Genomic DNA, 14,123 nt, shown 5'->3' on the forward strand with positions numbered 1-14,123 from the left:
CAAGACTTTTTCGACCATGGGTTTTAGTGGTTTTTAAATTGACTCATGGTCGAAAAAGTTTTGACGATTAATCTGACCAAAACCAATGGTCGAATTGTCACGACATTGCAAAACGTTGTCGAATCTAAAAATAGAGTCTTTCTCGTTTACAAAATTAAATTTAAAAATATAATATATAAAATCTAATTTCCATACTTTAACTTTATTATATTAATTATAAGTTAATTAAGAGTAAGTGCTGACAGAGCAATTTAAAACTATCTTAATTGATTATATATTACATGACTTTCTACACATATATTTATTTACGTTAGATTAATACCTTAGACTAATTTATGTTAACTGTAATCTTTAAAGTCAATGAATAATTATGATGATACATCTTACTTTTATTAAAAGAAACATAGGGAAAAAATTTTATTTTATGAAACTTATTATGTAATAAAAATGTAGTTTAATCGTCTCAAAATCTTATTATTTTATTTATCTATTATTATACACAGATATAAATACAAAAAACTGTAAGATGAAAATTTTTTCCAAAAATTAAATTGTATTATACTGTATTTTTACGACAAACTGCATTTTATAAATTTACGGTTATCTATACTTTTATATTAAAATCTAGATAACTGTGCCATTTTTTTGACGCACGGAATGTATTATAATTATTCTCCTTACAGGTTGCTCTTATAACATGGGCGGCATTCGTAACTGCATCTTCGGAACATAACACCGCAAATTCGAATAATGAAAAGGTAAACTCGGCAAATAGTATTATATTATGTAAATCACTAGCAGTGAATTTTTCTGGGAAAGTTATTAAAATATACCGCTTTGTTATTTACTTATAATAAATTATATATCTATATCAAAAGTTACAATTGCTCTTTATCTTTAGTTACTTTAAACAGTTTTGAGCAAAAAAAATGAATAATCCAAAAGTCATACAAGCCTTAAAAAAATACGAGAAAAATATTGTGCACAGATGCAAATTCTTTCTATCTTAATTTATTTCTAATCGGAATTTGGAACGTTTTAATATGAAACCGAGAAAGTGATTTTGTGGATGGTCAAAAACACTGTACGATCGAAAACACTCGTAATTAAATCTAGATCGATGGTTCCAATACATGGTAGAGAAAGTTCGAAGATGATTGAAGCGCGTGTCTCGTCAACAGAGTTTCTTCTGTTAATTCCGACAGCTACAGCCGTAGGGGGGCCGTAAGGATGAGCCCTAGAGTTTAGGCGAATAGAGTACTTACAAACATCCTTAACCTTGGGGCATAGAAATCTTTAACCTCGATCTACTTGCAGCGCGTCATTCAAGTGCTACTTTACGTATAGGCGCGACGAGCCGAGATGAATTACAGCTGGGAGCTAGCGTGGACTGAGTGAATGTCGTGGTCTCGAGAAATAGAGAGAGAGAAAGAAAACATTTTCACTTGCAACGTGGTTTGTGCCACACACGAAATAGTTCATTGCCTGCGGTTCCCACCTTTTCTAAAATGTCTTTCGCGAAGCGCCAGCCGTTCCATTGAAAAACGCGAACAATTAATTTTTCTTCACACCATTCACATCGCTGTGTATAACGATAAAATTTATCGATAAAACGAGATATTTCTAATTCGCGAATAATAGGTATATAAAATATAAATTAACCCAAAATTAAGTATTTTATATAAATAACAAGTAATATATATAAATACAAAAGTTATTTAATTAATTTATAAAATTAGATGAGTTTACGCCAATGATTAGAATTTTGAAATTTAATTATTCCAGAGAAAATAGTGATCAGGAAAGTCGAATACTTTCGCGTACATCTTTATTTGCATACTTTGGAAATTTTCGTGTCAGAATGTACTTTGCTTTGCCTGCCAAGAAATTTCTAGTATAGAATATAAAATTATCCAAGAAGTTTGTTACGGATGTAATATCATTGTCATTTTGAAGAAGAGATTCATAAATGTTAATCGTATTGTCAGGAATACCACGTATAAAATAAGCTGAAGAAAAAATAATCACATTGTTTCAAAATTAATATAAAAATAAAATAATATAAAGAATGAGAGTTTCAAACTTTATAAAAGCATCATAAAATTGACAATTATTTTTGCATGCAAAACAGAAACTTCTCTCTTTCCCTTTCTATTTCTATTCATTTTCTTCAATTAAGAACGATCCATTGTGTGTGCGTGTATGTATATGTGAAAAATAATTAGCACATACATTTTTTATTTTGAGTGCTTATGAGATAAATATTAATTTTTTAATTTAACAGTTTGCTCATTGAAAGTGAACGCGTTTTCCTGTAATAAAATTGAAATCTCCAGATTTCTTTATACTCTCACGCGAAATAAAAACACGCTTCAAACCGTTTAAGGATAAACGGTGAAAATTTCGCGTCGGGCAGTCATGAGTCGCGTCAGCGGGTGATTTAATCGTAGTTGTTTCGAGCGCATTCCGGGTCAAATTCATGCAATTGCTATTGTACAAATACCGTGGCTGAATTAAGAGGCGCGCACTGGCGGAACGTTGTCAGGGACAAGGTAAAATGCGACAACGGGCGGAGAATGCGCCCGACGGGCACGAAGAGCGTGTATTTTTTTTCGCGTTAAAAGGAAACTCGCCAGTGAAAGTGGCCACACGCGGACGTAAATTCGTTCGCTGCGCCGGTGATTACCGTCCAACGAAATGCACCATCGCGCACCATCGTATGTTACACAATGTCATGCAACGTAGGGAAACGAATCGATCGACGTTTGTCAAGTGTACGATTGATAGCTGCGCGACTGAAATTTTCCGGTCGGAAAGCTGAGAAAATTATATCTACGATCGACTATTTTAAAGTCGTGAAAAAAATCGGTTAGATTAATGTTGCATCGTGCGAGTCTTTTCAATTTTACTCTTTCGATTCATTTAGCGACATTCTTGGGTAACAAAAAAAAAGAAAGAAGATTGAGAAAAGGATATGCATTTGCGTTAAGATGAGTCATTCTCTATTATTTTGATTTGATTAATAAAATATGCAGATATAACTTGATGATTATTTATTTTCTTATGACAGGGAAATAATATATGGAGAAAGTTGTTTTCGATGTGTTTGTATATATAAATCATGTACCAAACTGGAAAGATAAGGCCACTCGTTCTTGATGCATCAGACTATTGGTACCTCGACGAGTTGCCTCGAAGTTATGGTTACTTTATTAACACATTTGCCCCACAAAAGCTTCTCTCTCTCTGTGTGTGTGTATGTGTGTGTTGTTCGTTATTATTATTTTAATGCACCACTTCTCTCCATATCCGTGTCGGATAAGCCGAACCATAGTCAATTATGTCTTGATTTATTCGTAATATGTATGCATCCATGCAGCATCGCAGATCCGTAACACACGCAAAAAGTTCCTGACGCTTCTAGTTCACTAAGAATACTGTTCAAACTGGGTCATTGGCAAAACAAAATATGAAAAATATTTGAATGCCATAAAAGGCAAACAAATCTCAAAAGTATAATATATTCTCTGAATATCATACTATTATATATAATAATATTTCTTCCAGAAAAAGTACATGGTATAATATATGTATATTATACAAAATCGAATAACTATATTTGTATAAAAAATAGTTCATATTTCTAATAAAAAGTAATTTATTTATTAAAAGTTAAAGAATTTTGCCACATTAAGTTTTAAGAATTTAACAATTAAGCAACTAAATTTCGTCAATTAAATTTAAGCAAATCTTGATTCACATTTAACTGGTAATTGTAAAATCGTTTGAATTAATTACACGAAATTTGAAGCGTTGAGAAATATAAAAATTACAATTGAAAAATGAAATATAAAAGAATTTTATATTCAATAATACCTAAATATATTATTTAATATATTTATATTAATAAATAAAAGAACGAAGTAAATTCGTAACGAGATTATTATCCATTCTACAAAGAGATATAGCTTCAAACCTCAATCTAATCGAATTTACTTCTCTTCTTCATTACGCTATGAACCGCGTTCAATTAGAAATACCAGAAACACGTGTTTTGTGAAAGAAAGCAAAATATGTGGTTTCGGCAAATAAGGAGAAAGTAAAGGGTCCACCGTCGTTGGATTGAGGACGTATCGGCTCCGCTTCGTTCTCGCTGGACCATCGGGATTTACTCGACTCTCACTGGTTTTTCTTTTGCGCGCGCGATACAGGAATGCGGCGCATCTCTTTCTCGTTTCTCCTTTCTTCTCGCTCGAACGCCACGGGAGAAAGGGAGATCGGCGTTGGTACCGTAACTGCACCTTTCTCTCGCGCCGGGCGACCGCCATCAGACGCGTTATTTTCAGCCACCGCGCGCCGCGCCGCGCCGCGCCGGCCGATCTCCCGCGCGATGCGGAAAGATCGCCGCGCGGGATTACGATGGGAAACTACGGGGTGCCGCAGATTCTTTTTAATGGGTGTGTCCGTTCCATATAGCCAGAGCTTTTCTCTCAAACTGTTTTCGAAAACTGGTTAATTATCTAATTATCTCTCGCAACGATAAATATCTGCTTAGTGAAACTTACTCTTTGACGGTTTATTTTACTATTCTTTACAAATTTATCGATTTCCATGTCCATTTAGTCCTTTAAGAGACAATAATTAACAGTCATGGTTTTCGAGAAAGTTGGCCGCTCGAATCGTGATAAATGATCAAAAGATTAGCTACAAACTTTTTTGAAAGTGTTGTTCTTTCGATCACACTTTTGCGCGGTATATACATGTAACATGCGTATAATATATCAGCTACTATATTAGTTTTTTATCTCGCAAAAAAAGTATGTCGATATCGTTGCTTGGAATAGTCGAAGCACGTTTGTCGTCGATTTTTATCCGTGAGTGCGCTATACCTCGCGCTTTTTACGCCTTCTTTTTGCAAAATCTTCTGGGTCACCGCGATTTGCTTCGTTTGGAGATCCGTGGCGCTTAGATACGATCGAGTATCTCGTATCCTCCTCCGGTCAACAACATCGATGTCAGGTCAGATACCGCAGAAAAAGTTTAAAAACAAAATAAATGAATGATTTCAACGTGATAGAATGAGGAAAGTTAACGAGCGTTCGAAATAATTAAGGCTGCTTGAGAAAATGAAGAAAAGAAGAAAGCTTCCTAATATTGTGCAATGAGTTACATAGCCGGTAATATAAATTTTCCCGCAAACCTAATTTATGTTAACATTCTCATGAAGATGAGTGGAAAACGATAATCATGGTTGCATTAATATCAGATGAGTCTGATGATTTCATTTCTATAAATCATTACCTACATAAAAGTTAAGAAATAAAAGTATATATGTATTACAAAATACAGTAAATAATATTTCATTGTTAATGTTTTATTTTTCAACTTTTTCGGAACTTTTAGTTCTTTTACACAACATGCTGTAAAATATATAAAATTCACTTTGGATAAATTATCAGTATAATTAAGTGTACGCGAATTCATTCAATTTAATATTTATGTATCAATAAGTAGTCAATAATACTATGCTAATGCAAATTAGTAATAATATAATGTATATTAAGTTGCGGTAATTGAAATAAATATTTTTCTTAATTAACAAAACCGATTTGCATTATATAATATGTTTATTATATATATGACAGTTCTATTAAATTTTTACTTCTATATAGCATTTCGTGAGAAATAATATATGTAACTTTCAATTTTCCAACATAATTTTCATCGCAAAATTATTCCGAGTGATTGTGAATTTTCTAGACAATTATTATAACTGATTTATTTTTCAGGCTGTCGATTACACGGATTTGCCGGGGAAGCAGATAGTGCAGCCATACGTAACGGACGTAGAAGCTACGAGTTCTGAGCAGACAGGCACCGAAGATCATTCTGACGATTTCGCGAATACCGGATTAAGTAGATCAGCAGTTCACGCCAGCGAGGAGAGAGGATCGAATGATGTTTCCACGACCGATTCCTCCTCGTCAGGATCGATTTATGCGACGCCGCTCTCCGAGACAAGTATCCGTTTAGAGTCAACCGACAAGTATCCATTTGGAGAGTATCCAAGTGATCCAAGTCACGAGTCGGGGTACACCGAGGATGCGCTCCTTGTCGAAAATGCCGGCAATTTCGGAGAAAAAGTCCAGGATCAGCCGCGTGACGGAACAATTGTCAGGACTGTCATTCGGATCAGCGAGGGCCAAAAGGACGACGAGCACGCGAGTTTTTCGAAGCCTTACATCAACACTGTATCGCCTCTCGAAAATGAAGACACCCGTAAAAGGCCATACGCGTCGGCTACTCAGAAACCATTTGTGCTCGCAGTAAAGGAGGAAAGTAATTTGGCAGATGATTCGTTTTCTGACGACATTAAGTTGAATTCTAAAACGTCCGCGGAGAATTCTGATGAAGTTTTCAGCAAAATCACAACGGAAAGCTCGCCGTCGAGCAATATCGCTTCAATCCTCGAGAACGACGTCGTGCCTGAAATTCTTCCAACGCCACTAGCGAGATTATCTCGAGCGCGTAATGATACCGCGGACGAAAAAACCATAGAGAAATCTATGGAGTCTGCAAAAAAATCGGAAACCGTTGTAAGAACGTCGACGACCGTGGAGATCATTCCTTCGTTTCAAGCGAGATTTTCAGGCCCGATCGTCGTGGCCGACTTACCTGATAGAGAAACACGGGAGATGATTGCTGATTATATGGACGATGCATCCGAAACCTATAGACAAGTCGAGAACGCCGAGATTATGTCGGAGACCAACGCCGAAGGCTTCAAAACGGCGGCTTCCGCCAGCATAACGTCCTCGGCCATGCTGAACCCTCTGCAAGTCGGGATCACATTGGTGAACGCCAACCAAGCAGATTTAACAAATAACAATGAACAATCTGCCATGATGAACATCGAGGAATATCCCCAAGATGATCCCCAACAAGATTTACAACGTCTAGCAACTGTGGATGAGGATTTTGTCAGGGACAATGGGAACCAATCGTTTATCGATTACCAGGACGAGAGTTTTGAACGCGACGAGGTCGAGAAGCGTGCTGAAGTTGACATACAAAAAGTTCCCAACGACTCCGTCGAGATTCAAAAGTCCGTCGAGATCTACCATACCGCGCCGGTGCACGAGATTCATTATCCCCCGGAATACATTCAACAGACTACGAACCTCGGTGTCATCGAAACGAACAATATTGGGAGTTCGCAGAGATCGGAGCAGCCGTACGATCAGATCGAGCAATCAGAAGTGCGATCGACTTACGATAGTTATCAAGGTAATATAAGCTTATCGATCGATTGTCTCAACGTTTATTTATTGAATTTTATTTTAGTTTAATTTTAATCAAAAAAACAATTATCAATGAATATTAGAAAACTCGTATATCTGAACTTCAATTATCATTTAATCACTTGAATTTCAATTATAAAAAGCCATTTTAAGATTAAAATTATGAAAAATGTAATAGGAATATATTAACGTAAAAATAATACGTCTGTATTTTATTTTTATTTATTAATTATATATTTCATTTTTATACGGAACTATCACTATTCCGCTCAAAATCCCATATGAAAGCTGAGATAAAAGAGAATTGCCCTAATAATAATTTCGAGATGACTCGACATTAAACTTTCACCAAATTTTTTTAACGCGGAAAAAAGTCTATATGACGCAAGCTTACACACTAACGTACAACGACGGACTAATCTCGCCATATGCGCGTCATAATACTCGCATTATCAAATCACGCATCAGCGCCACTAGAAATTGCCCGTTTTCACCCATACGTGGTGGAATGCGGTAGACAATGCGTTAATATACGACTTCCGTTCCAGGTAATGACCAGGGCGAAAAGAGCGTCGTTAAGGCGCACGCGTCCACGTTCCCGCAGAAGCTTAACCAGTACGAATACAATGCCCTCGAAAATGACGTTGGCAAACCGACGGCTTCGGCCGTGGGCGCCGAATATTCATCGAGTACTCACGAGCAAACATCCCTCGAGTTGCAGCCAACGTTCAAATACAACAGCATGCAGTCTGTCGGTCCCGTTCTGTTCGGCCCAAATCAATTTGATGACACGTTATACGATCAATCTAATATACGACATAATTTTAACGGCAACGATAACGGCATACCGCCACGCGTAAAACCCGTTGGAACGGCCACTAGGCAAGAAACAGCGAGCGAGCTCGTAAAATCGTACGTACCGAGTACGTATCAGTACTCGCAATTGCAGCAGCCGCAATCAAATCAACCGTACGATCATCAGCACTCATTTCGATCGCCGGAGATAAGGCGACCGGAGGTCCCGCATCTTCTTCTCAGGATAATTCCCGAAGGATCACCCGCGAACGGTGGTTTCCTGGTGCCGATCCCGCGGCCTTATCCGATCGAGAAGATCATCGAGAAGACCGTTCACGCGCCGCATCCGATCGAGATCGAGAAGAAGATTCCGGTGGAGCGACTGGTCGAGAAGAAGGTACAGATGCAAGTGCCGGTACCGGTACCGGTACCGGTACCTTTGCCGCAGTCGTATCCCGTGCACGTGCAGGTGCCGCTCAACCGTGTGGTGGAAAGGCCACATATCTATCCGCTCCACATCGAACGGGTGGTCGAGAAAAGGGTGCCATATACGGTTCAGCGATTAGTAGTGCAGCCGCTGCCTCCTCCTTCGTACCCGGTGCACGTGAGACTGCCAGCGGCCAGCTACCCGGCATACTCGGCGGCACCAATCGACCAGCAGCCGGCGCACGCAACGGTGCCGATAGAAAAAGCCACGGAGAAACCGATGACTTCCTCGCGGCCCTCTCGACCGTACCGCGCGAACGCGGACAGGCCGACCGACGGCAGCGGCCCGATCGAGACCAGATTTACGAAATATTACCCGAAGCCGCAGGAAGCGGTCTTTGCCGGCGAGAACGCGAATCTCCACGGTGCTGCCGGCGGCCTGACGTTCGGGTCGCAGCCGTTACAAAACGTGTCGCAGTTTTACAGCATTCCCTACGGCAAACCGTCGGCGTACGACTACAATATCGACGTCGGCAAGAATTTCGTTCCCACGGCACACTTCTCCAACATCAAACTGGTGATACTGCCGAAGAAGTTTGGCAGTCACGTGATCCTGCGACCGCACTCGTCCGCGACGTCGTACGCGGTACCGTCCTTCGGACGGCAGTTCCTGTACAATCTAGTGGAGAAGGATAAGCAGGCGGTCAAGGATGAGTACGTGGGTCCTGCGCCGCCGCGCAAAACCTCGCAGAGCAAGGTGTTCTCGCAAATAAAGTCGCCGCAATTCTCCACGAGCTCTCAATCGTTAGCTCTGAGGAAGTCCAGGCAGCCGGAAACGCAGCACCATCACGGAAGTTTCAGGCAATCAAAAATGGAGTACGGCTTCAAGCCGCCTATGGTACCGTCCATTCAGTACGACGAAAATACCGCCAGTAAAGTAGAGAATTAATGTAACAGCCTATGCTAGCAATAGTAACGTTAAACAAGCGTCTAAAGTGCGCCATAAAAAATGTCTAAGAGACTTTTCAATCTTTCAAACGTTTCTCGCAGCACATTTTATACGGTTCTTGCACTCTTGCGCTATTTGAATATTTCAAAATGATACATGCGACTGATCTATTGAAAAATAGATATTAATGTATGGATAGAAAAAAGCCAACTTACAATACTGCCTTCATATCAATGAAGATTTATTTGTAACACAAATTTTAGTTTTTATAAATACTTTTTATAAATATATATTTATTATTAAAAATTATTTTTTTCAATTATTTACTGCGTTTTCTAATTTATTTCGATTTTAATAGTGACTTTAAACGGTTTTGCAATTTACATTATATACGCGTTATATCTTTATTATAGTTTATAATAAAACGTTATATCTTGTATTTTATATCGTATTACCATATATAAGTATCTAAAATTATTTTTTTATTGTTGGAAAGAAATAAAAAGCGATTTGCAAGTATTATAACATATAAGAAAATTTTTGTGTGGTAATATTGTTAACTACAAATAGAAAACGATTTATTACTGTTATTAATACTGTATAATGTAATACGATATAGTTATGGCAATGGAATGGATGCATGTGTAAGTTTTGTACAATATATTTTCTATTTTTATACATTATTTCTTACAGCATTGTTTATTTCATACATTCTCATTCTATTGTTATTACATTTTTTACTATGTATTAATTTTACTTTTACAAACTTCTACATATATATTGAATATTATATTGAATTTTTATCTTAAAAATTGTAAAGAAAATTAATACTTATAAAAAAAAACGCAATCTCCCTCTTCCTCTACTCTCTGGATATGATAAGTGTAAATCAAAATAAGACATATATTACATATTACAATCCCTCGGGAAAAAAAGATTACATCAATCGCGAATGGCTATAGTCGTGCATAAGCACATAAGCTATACTACAGATTGCTTAATGTAACTTGCTTAACGTATATTAAATATATCATTGCCAGCTTTATGCTATCTAAATTGATTCTAAAACTCCTCTTTTGCCTTTCACACAGTCACGCCTTTTTCACTTCTTTAACAATCATAAAACATTTGCAATTATAAATTTTATCAGAAATAATAAAATATAAAAACAATTTTATGTACAATATTTTATGAAGTGAGATCGCACCGTGACTCTTTTACGTGATGCGATTATGATAAACGCCATGATCTTGAAATGAGCAGAGGAGGAATGCTACACTATAGGCATATAGATTATTTGGTTTTAAGATGTGATTGAAAGACTACGCGAGATATTTTGTGTAACAATGTTAAGTCGTGTCATTTTCCTTGTTTGCTGTATTTTAATGAGTGATGCCGTGACTGCGAAACCATTGTCGATTTTATTGATAGAGACTATTCAGTCGCCTAGCCACCACATCAGAATTTCAAATTCAACCGGAAGCGCGCGGCGACACTTGCGCGGGCAAAACAAGAACGATCGGTGGCGGTTTAAAAGTTAACGTTCTTTTTAAATATCTCCTTGTAACGTCGCCAAGCGTCGCGTCCATTTAAACCACGCACTCGCCTCGTGAGGAATTCACGCGGCATTGGCGTGGCAGTATTGGCACGCTGATCGACGCGTATCCCACGTATCCTAGGCATCGACAGCTGGGTCGATAGAATTTGTGTTTCTGCACTTTCAGCCGGTTATTTCTCGGCCGCGTTGACTATCTCTCGCCGACGCGCTCGACGTTCGTCCGTCGATTCTCATTCTCGGACCGCGTATTTCAGAGTTTTTCCAGCGGCCGGTCGTGCGCCCCGAGAACACGCGCTATTCACCCGTCATGTCACACTTGAGATTCATGAAGGAGCTTGATAATCTGACCCGCATGGACGACGCGATCAAAGGCGCGGTCCCGCAATGACAAACGAAATGCATGGAGGCGTCGAATTTGAGGTAACTGTCTTGAATTTCGTCGGGGATTTTATCGGTAATCTAATTAAATTGATAACTCAATTTACATGACTCTTAAACGTCGAGCGAATTCATCAAATTCGCGTGCAGATACATCGGCTTTGCCTAACACGAATTGCCTTCCACCATTTCAGCGTGAATATCAGCTTGAACTCGTCGAAGAAAGTTACGGGCTGCTCTTTCGCCAGCAGTACATCGGGGAAGACCCCGATAAAGAGGAGCGACTGCAAAACTAAGAAAACTCCCTCCAAATGCACCAAGAAATCGCCAAATAAGATGCCTCATGTTTATACGTTGCTGAAAAAAACGAAATTTCAATTGCCTCTCACAGGTGACAGATTCATCCCGTCGAGAGCCACAACTAATTTTGAATTAAGTCACTTCAAAGTGAGTATCATTTTCGTAACAAAGTTTGAAATTATCTCAGTATGTTATAATTTCACACTATATTTATACATTGCTCTTTTTCTACTTCAGATTCTTCAGCAACAGAATGCCGAACAAGATAAAGACCGAGCCGACAGAACGTGCCCTATGAAACGGGAGATGCAGCGTCTCATAGGAGAGAATCTTCACGGTCGCGACATAAACAATACGAGGGTTTTGTCTTATCAGATTAAAGCACCAGCGCCGTCGAAGGGATATCAGAATCCCCTCAAGGTCCTGTACAGTCAAACTAAGACGCCGGCTAGCGTCAGAGGTTCCACGAGATACATACCGCAGTCCCCATACAAAACATTGGACGCGCCTGAAATTATCAATAATTATTGTAAGCGACCTGCTCTCTTGCGTTTCTCCTCTCTGAAAGACGCGGAAGAATGTATGAGTAGAAATATATGATATTTACAGATCTAAACTTGGTGGATTGGTCGAACAATAATATCCTGGCCGTGGCGTTAGACGCTAACGTTTACTTATGGAACGCCGGAACTGATACTACAGAGCACCTATTTGAATTGGAGGCGAACGATTACGTGTGTTCCGTCGCGTGGATTCAGGAAGAAAGACCATATTTGGCAGTGGGTACCACAAAAGGAAATACAGAATTGTGGGATTGCAATTCGATGAAGATAATGCGCGTCATGAACGGACATGTAGCCAGAGTCGGTTCTCTCTCCTGGAATTCCCATATACTATCAAGCGGTTGCAGGTAGTACGCGGGATAGCAAATTTTTCTGGTTGTCCATAACTTCTAAAAGAAATTAATTAATCTTTATAAAAAATAATTTTGTAGAGCTATTTATTAAATTAATGAATGTAATAATAATTCAAAATTAAGTACATTCATTGAAAATTTTAGGAAACTCCAATCATTAAAATGTAAATAAACTATAACCGATATTAAAACCGAAAATAAAAGCGTGAGATAGATTTAAGATTAGAATTAAAGTTAAATTATTGTAATTGTTTCAAAGGTCTGGTAAAATAGTGCATCACGACATCAGGGAACGGGATCATTTGATCGCGACTATAAACGCACACGCTCGAGAAGTGTGCGGCTTGAAGTGGTCGCCCGATGGGCAGTATCTGGCGAGTGGCGGCAACGACGACATGCTACAAATCTGGTCGTCGATCACCGGACAAAGGCACTCTCAGACACAACCTATTTATTCGTTCAATCATCATCAAGCTGCCGTAAAAGCGCTCGCTTGGTGCCCTTGGCAAAATAATGTCCTCGCGAGCGGTGGCGGTACCGCCGATCGTACCATTAGGTTTTGGAATTGCAACGTAGGCAAGTTACCGAATTTGGCGATTTGTAAATTGTAATAAAGCATACTAAATTTAACGTAGTAATAAGAAATGAATATAACAATTAGTAGTGAGAATGAAATAAAGATTGTAACAAGTTATTCGACTTTTTGGTTTATAACAGGTAGCTGTTTGAATACGATAGACACCAAGTCTCAGGTCTGCGCTTTGTTGTGGTCTACAAACTACAAAGAGATCGTTTCTGGACACGGATATGCACAAAATCAGCTGACAATCTGGAAATACCCAATGATGACGAAGCTCGCGGAACTTACCAGACACACCAGTCGTGTATTGCATTTAGCCATGTCGCCGGACGGAACTACGGTGCTTAGTGCCGGTGCCGATGAAAGGATCAGGCTCTGGAAGTGTTTCCAAATGAACCCGCAGAAAAAGAAAGACTGTAACGACGTAAAATCAGTCGCGTCTATACTTAAACAATCGATTCGATAAAATAGACACGTAGCGCATGTTGCTTAGCAGTTATTTCAATCCTGGTTTTAAAAGCACTTTATAAAAATGTATCCAAATTTTTTTTAATATTCTCTATTTATCTACTATTGTTTTCAAGAATTTTAAAATATTTTCTGACAAGATAATAAAACTCATTTATAGACATTTAAATTTGATATAAATGTATAAAAAATCTTTTAGAGACCTCGACTATTAACAAACTATTTTATTCTTACAGTCAAAAATCTTAGATTGTTTTTACACTTGTATATTTTATTACAAATCACATCAGGAATGCGCGTTTTTGTCCTTTTTATTCTGGCTTTTATTCTTTTTATTCTGCTCTTTTTTATGTTTTGTTATTTGTTTATTACTTTTAAATTGGTTTTTATGTTATAATTTTATAGTTTTTTATATAAATATATTTTTTTATCATTTATTTTAATTAAACCAA

The 14,123-nt window shown here is 38.2% G+C and overlaps 2 protein-coding genes across 2 annotated transcripts; both read left to right on the forward strand.

The window, feature by feature from the left end:
- Window positions 1-683: 683 nt before the first annotated feature.
- Window positions 684-9,687, forward strand: LOC112455657 (the record flags this gene model as incomplete). The annotated part of the gene is made up of 3 exons (XM_025017706.1): window positions 684-758; window positions 5,790-7,287; window positions 7,850-9,687. Coding segments are annotated over 3 exons (3,195 nt in total), but the record flags the coding sequence as incomplete, so codon positions are not given.
- Window positions 9,688-11,127: 1,440 nt separating this feature from the next.
- On the forward strand, window positions 11,128-13,747 carry LOC112455664 (cell division cycle protein 20 homolog). The gene is made up of 6 exons (XM_025017723.1): window positions 11,128-11,449; window positions 11,602-11,854; window positions 11,945-12,236; window positions 12,317-12,617; window positions 12,883-13,199; window positions 13,341-13,747. The coding sequence occupies exons 1-6, from the start codon at window positions 11,430-11,432 to the stop codon at window positions 13,667-13,669; spliced, it is 1,512 nt and encodes a 503-aa protein (XP_024873491.1). The 5' UTR covers window positions 11,128-11,429; the 3' UTR covers window positions 13,670-13,747.
- The last annotated feature ends 376 nt before the right edge of the window (window positions 13,748-14,123 follow it).

The sequence above is a fragment of the Temnothorax curvispinosus genome, unplaced genomic scaffold, assembly GCF_003070985.1.
Source record: "Temnothorax curvispinosus isolate PA1 unplaced genomic scaffold, ASM307098v1 QBEX01006316.1, whole genome shotgun sequence".
NCBI lineage: Eukaryota > Metazoa > Arthropoda > Insecta > Hymenoptera > Formicidae > Temnothorax > Temnothorax curvispinosus.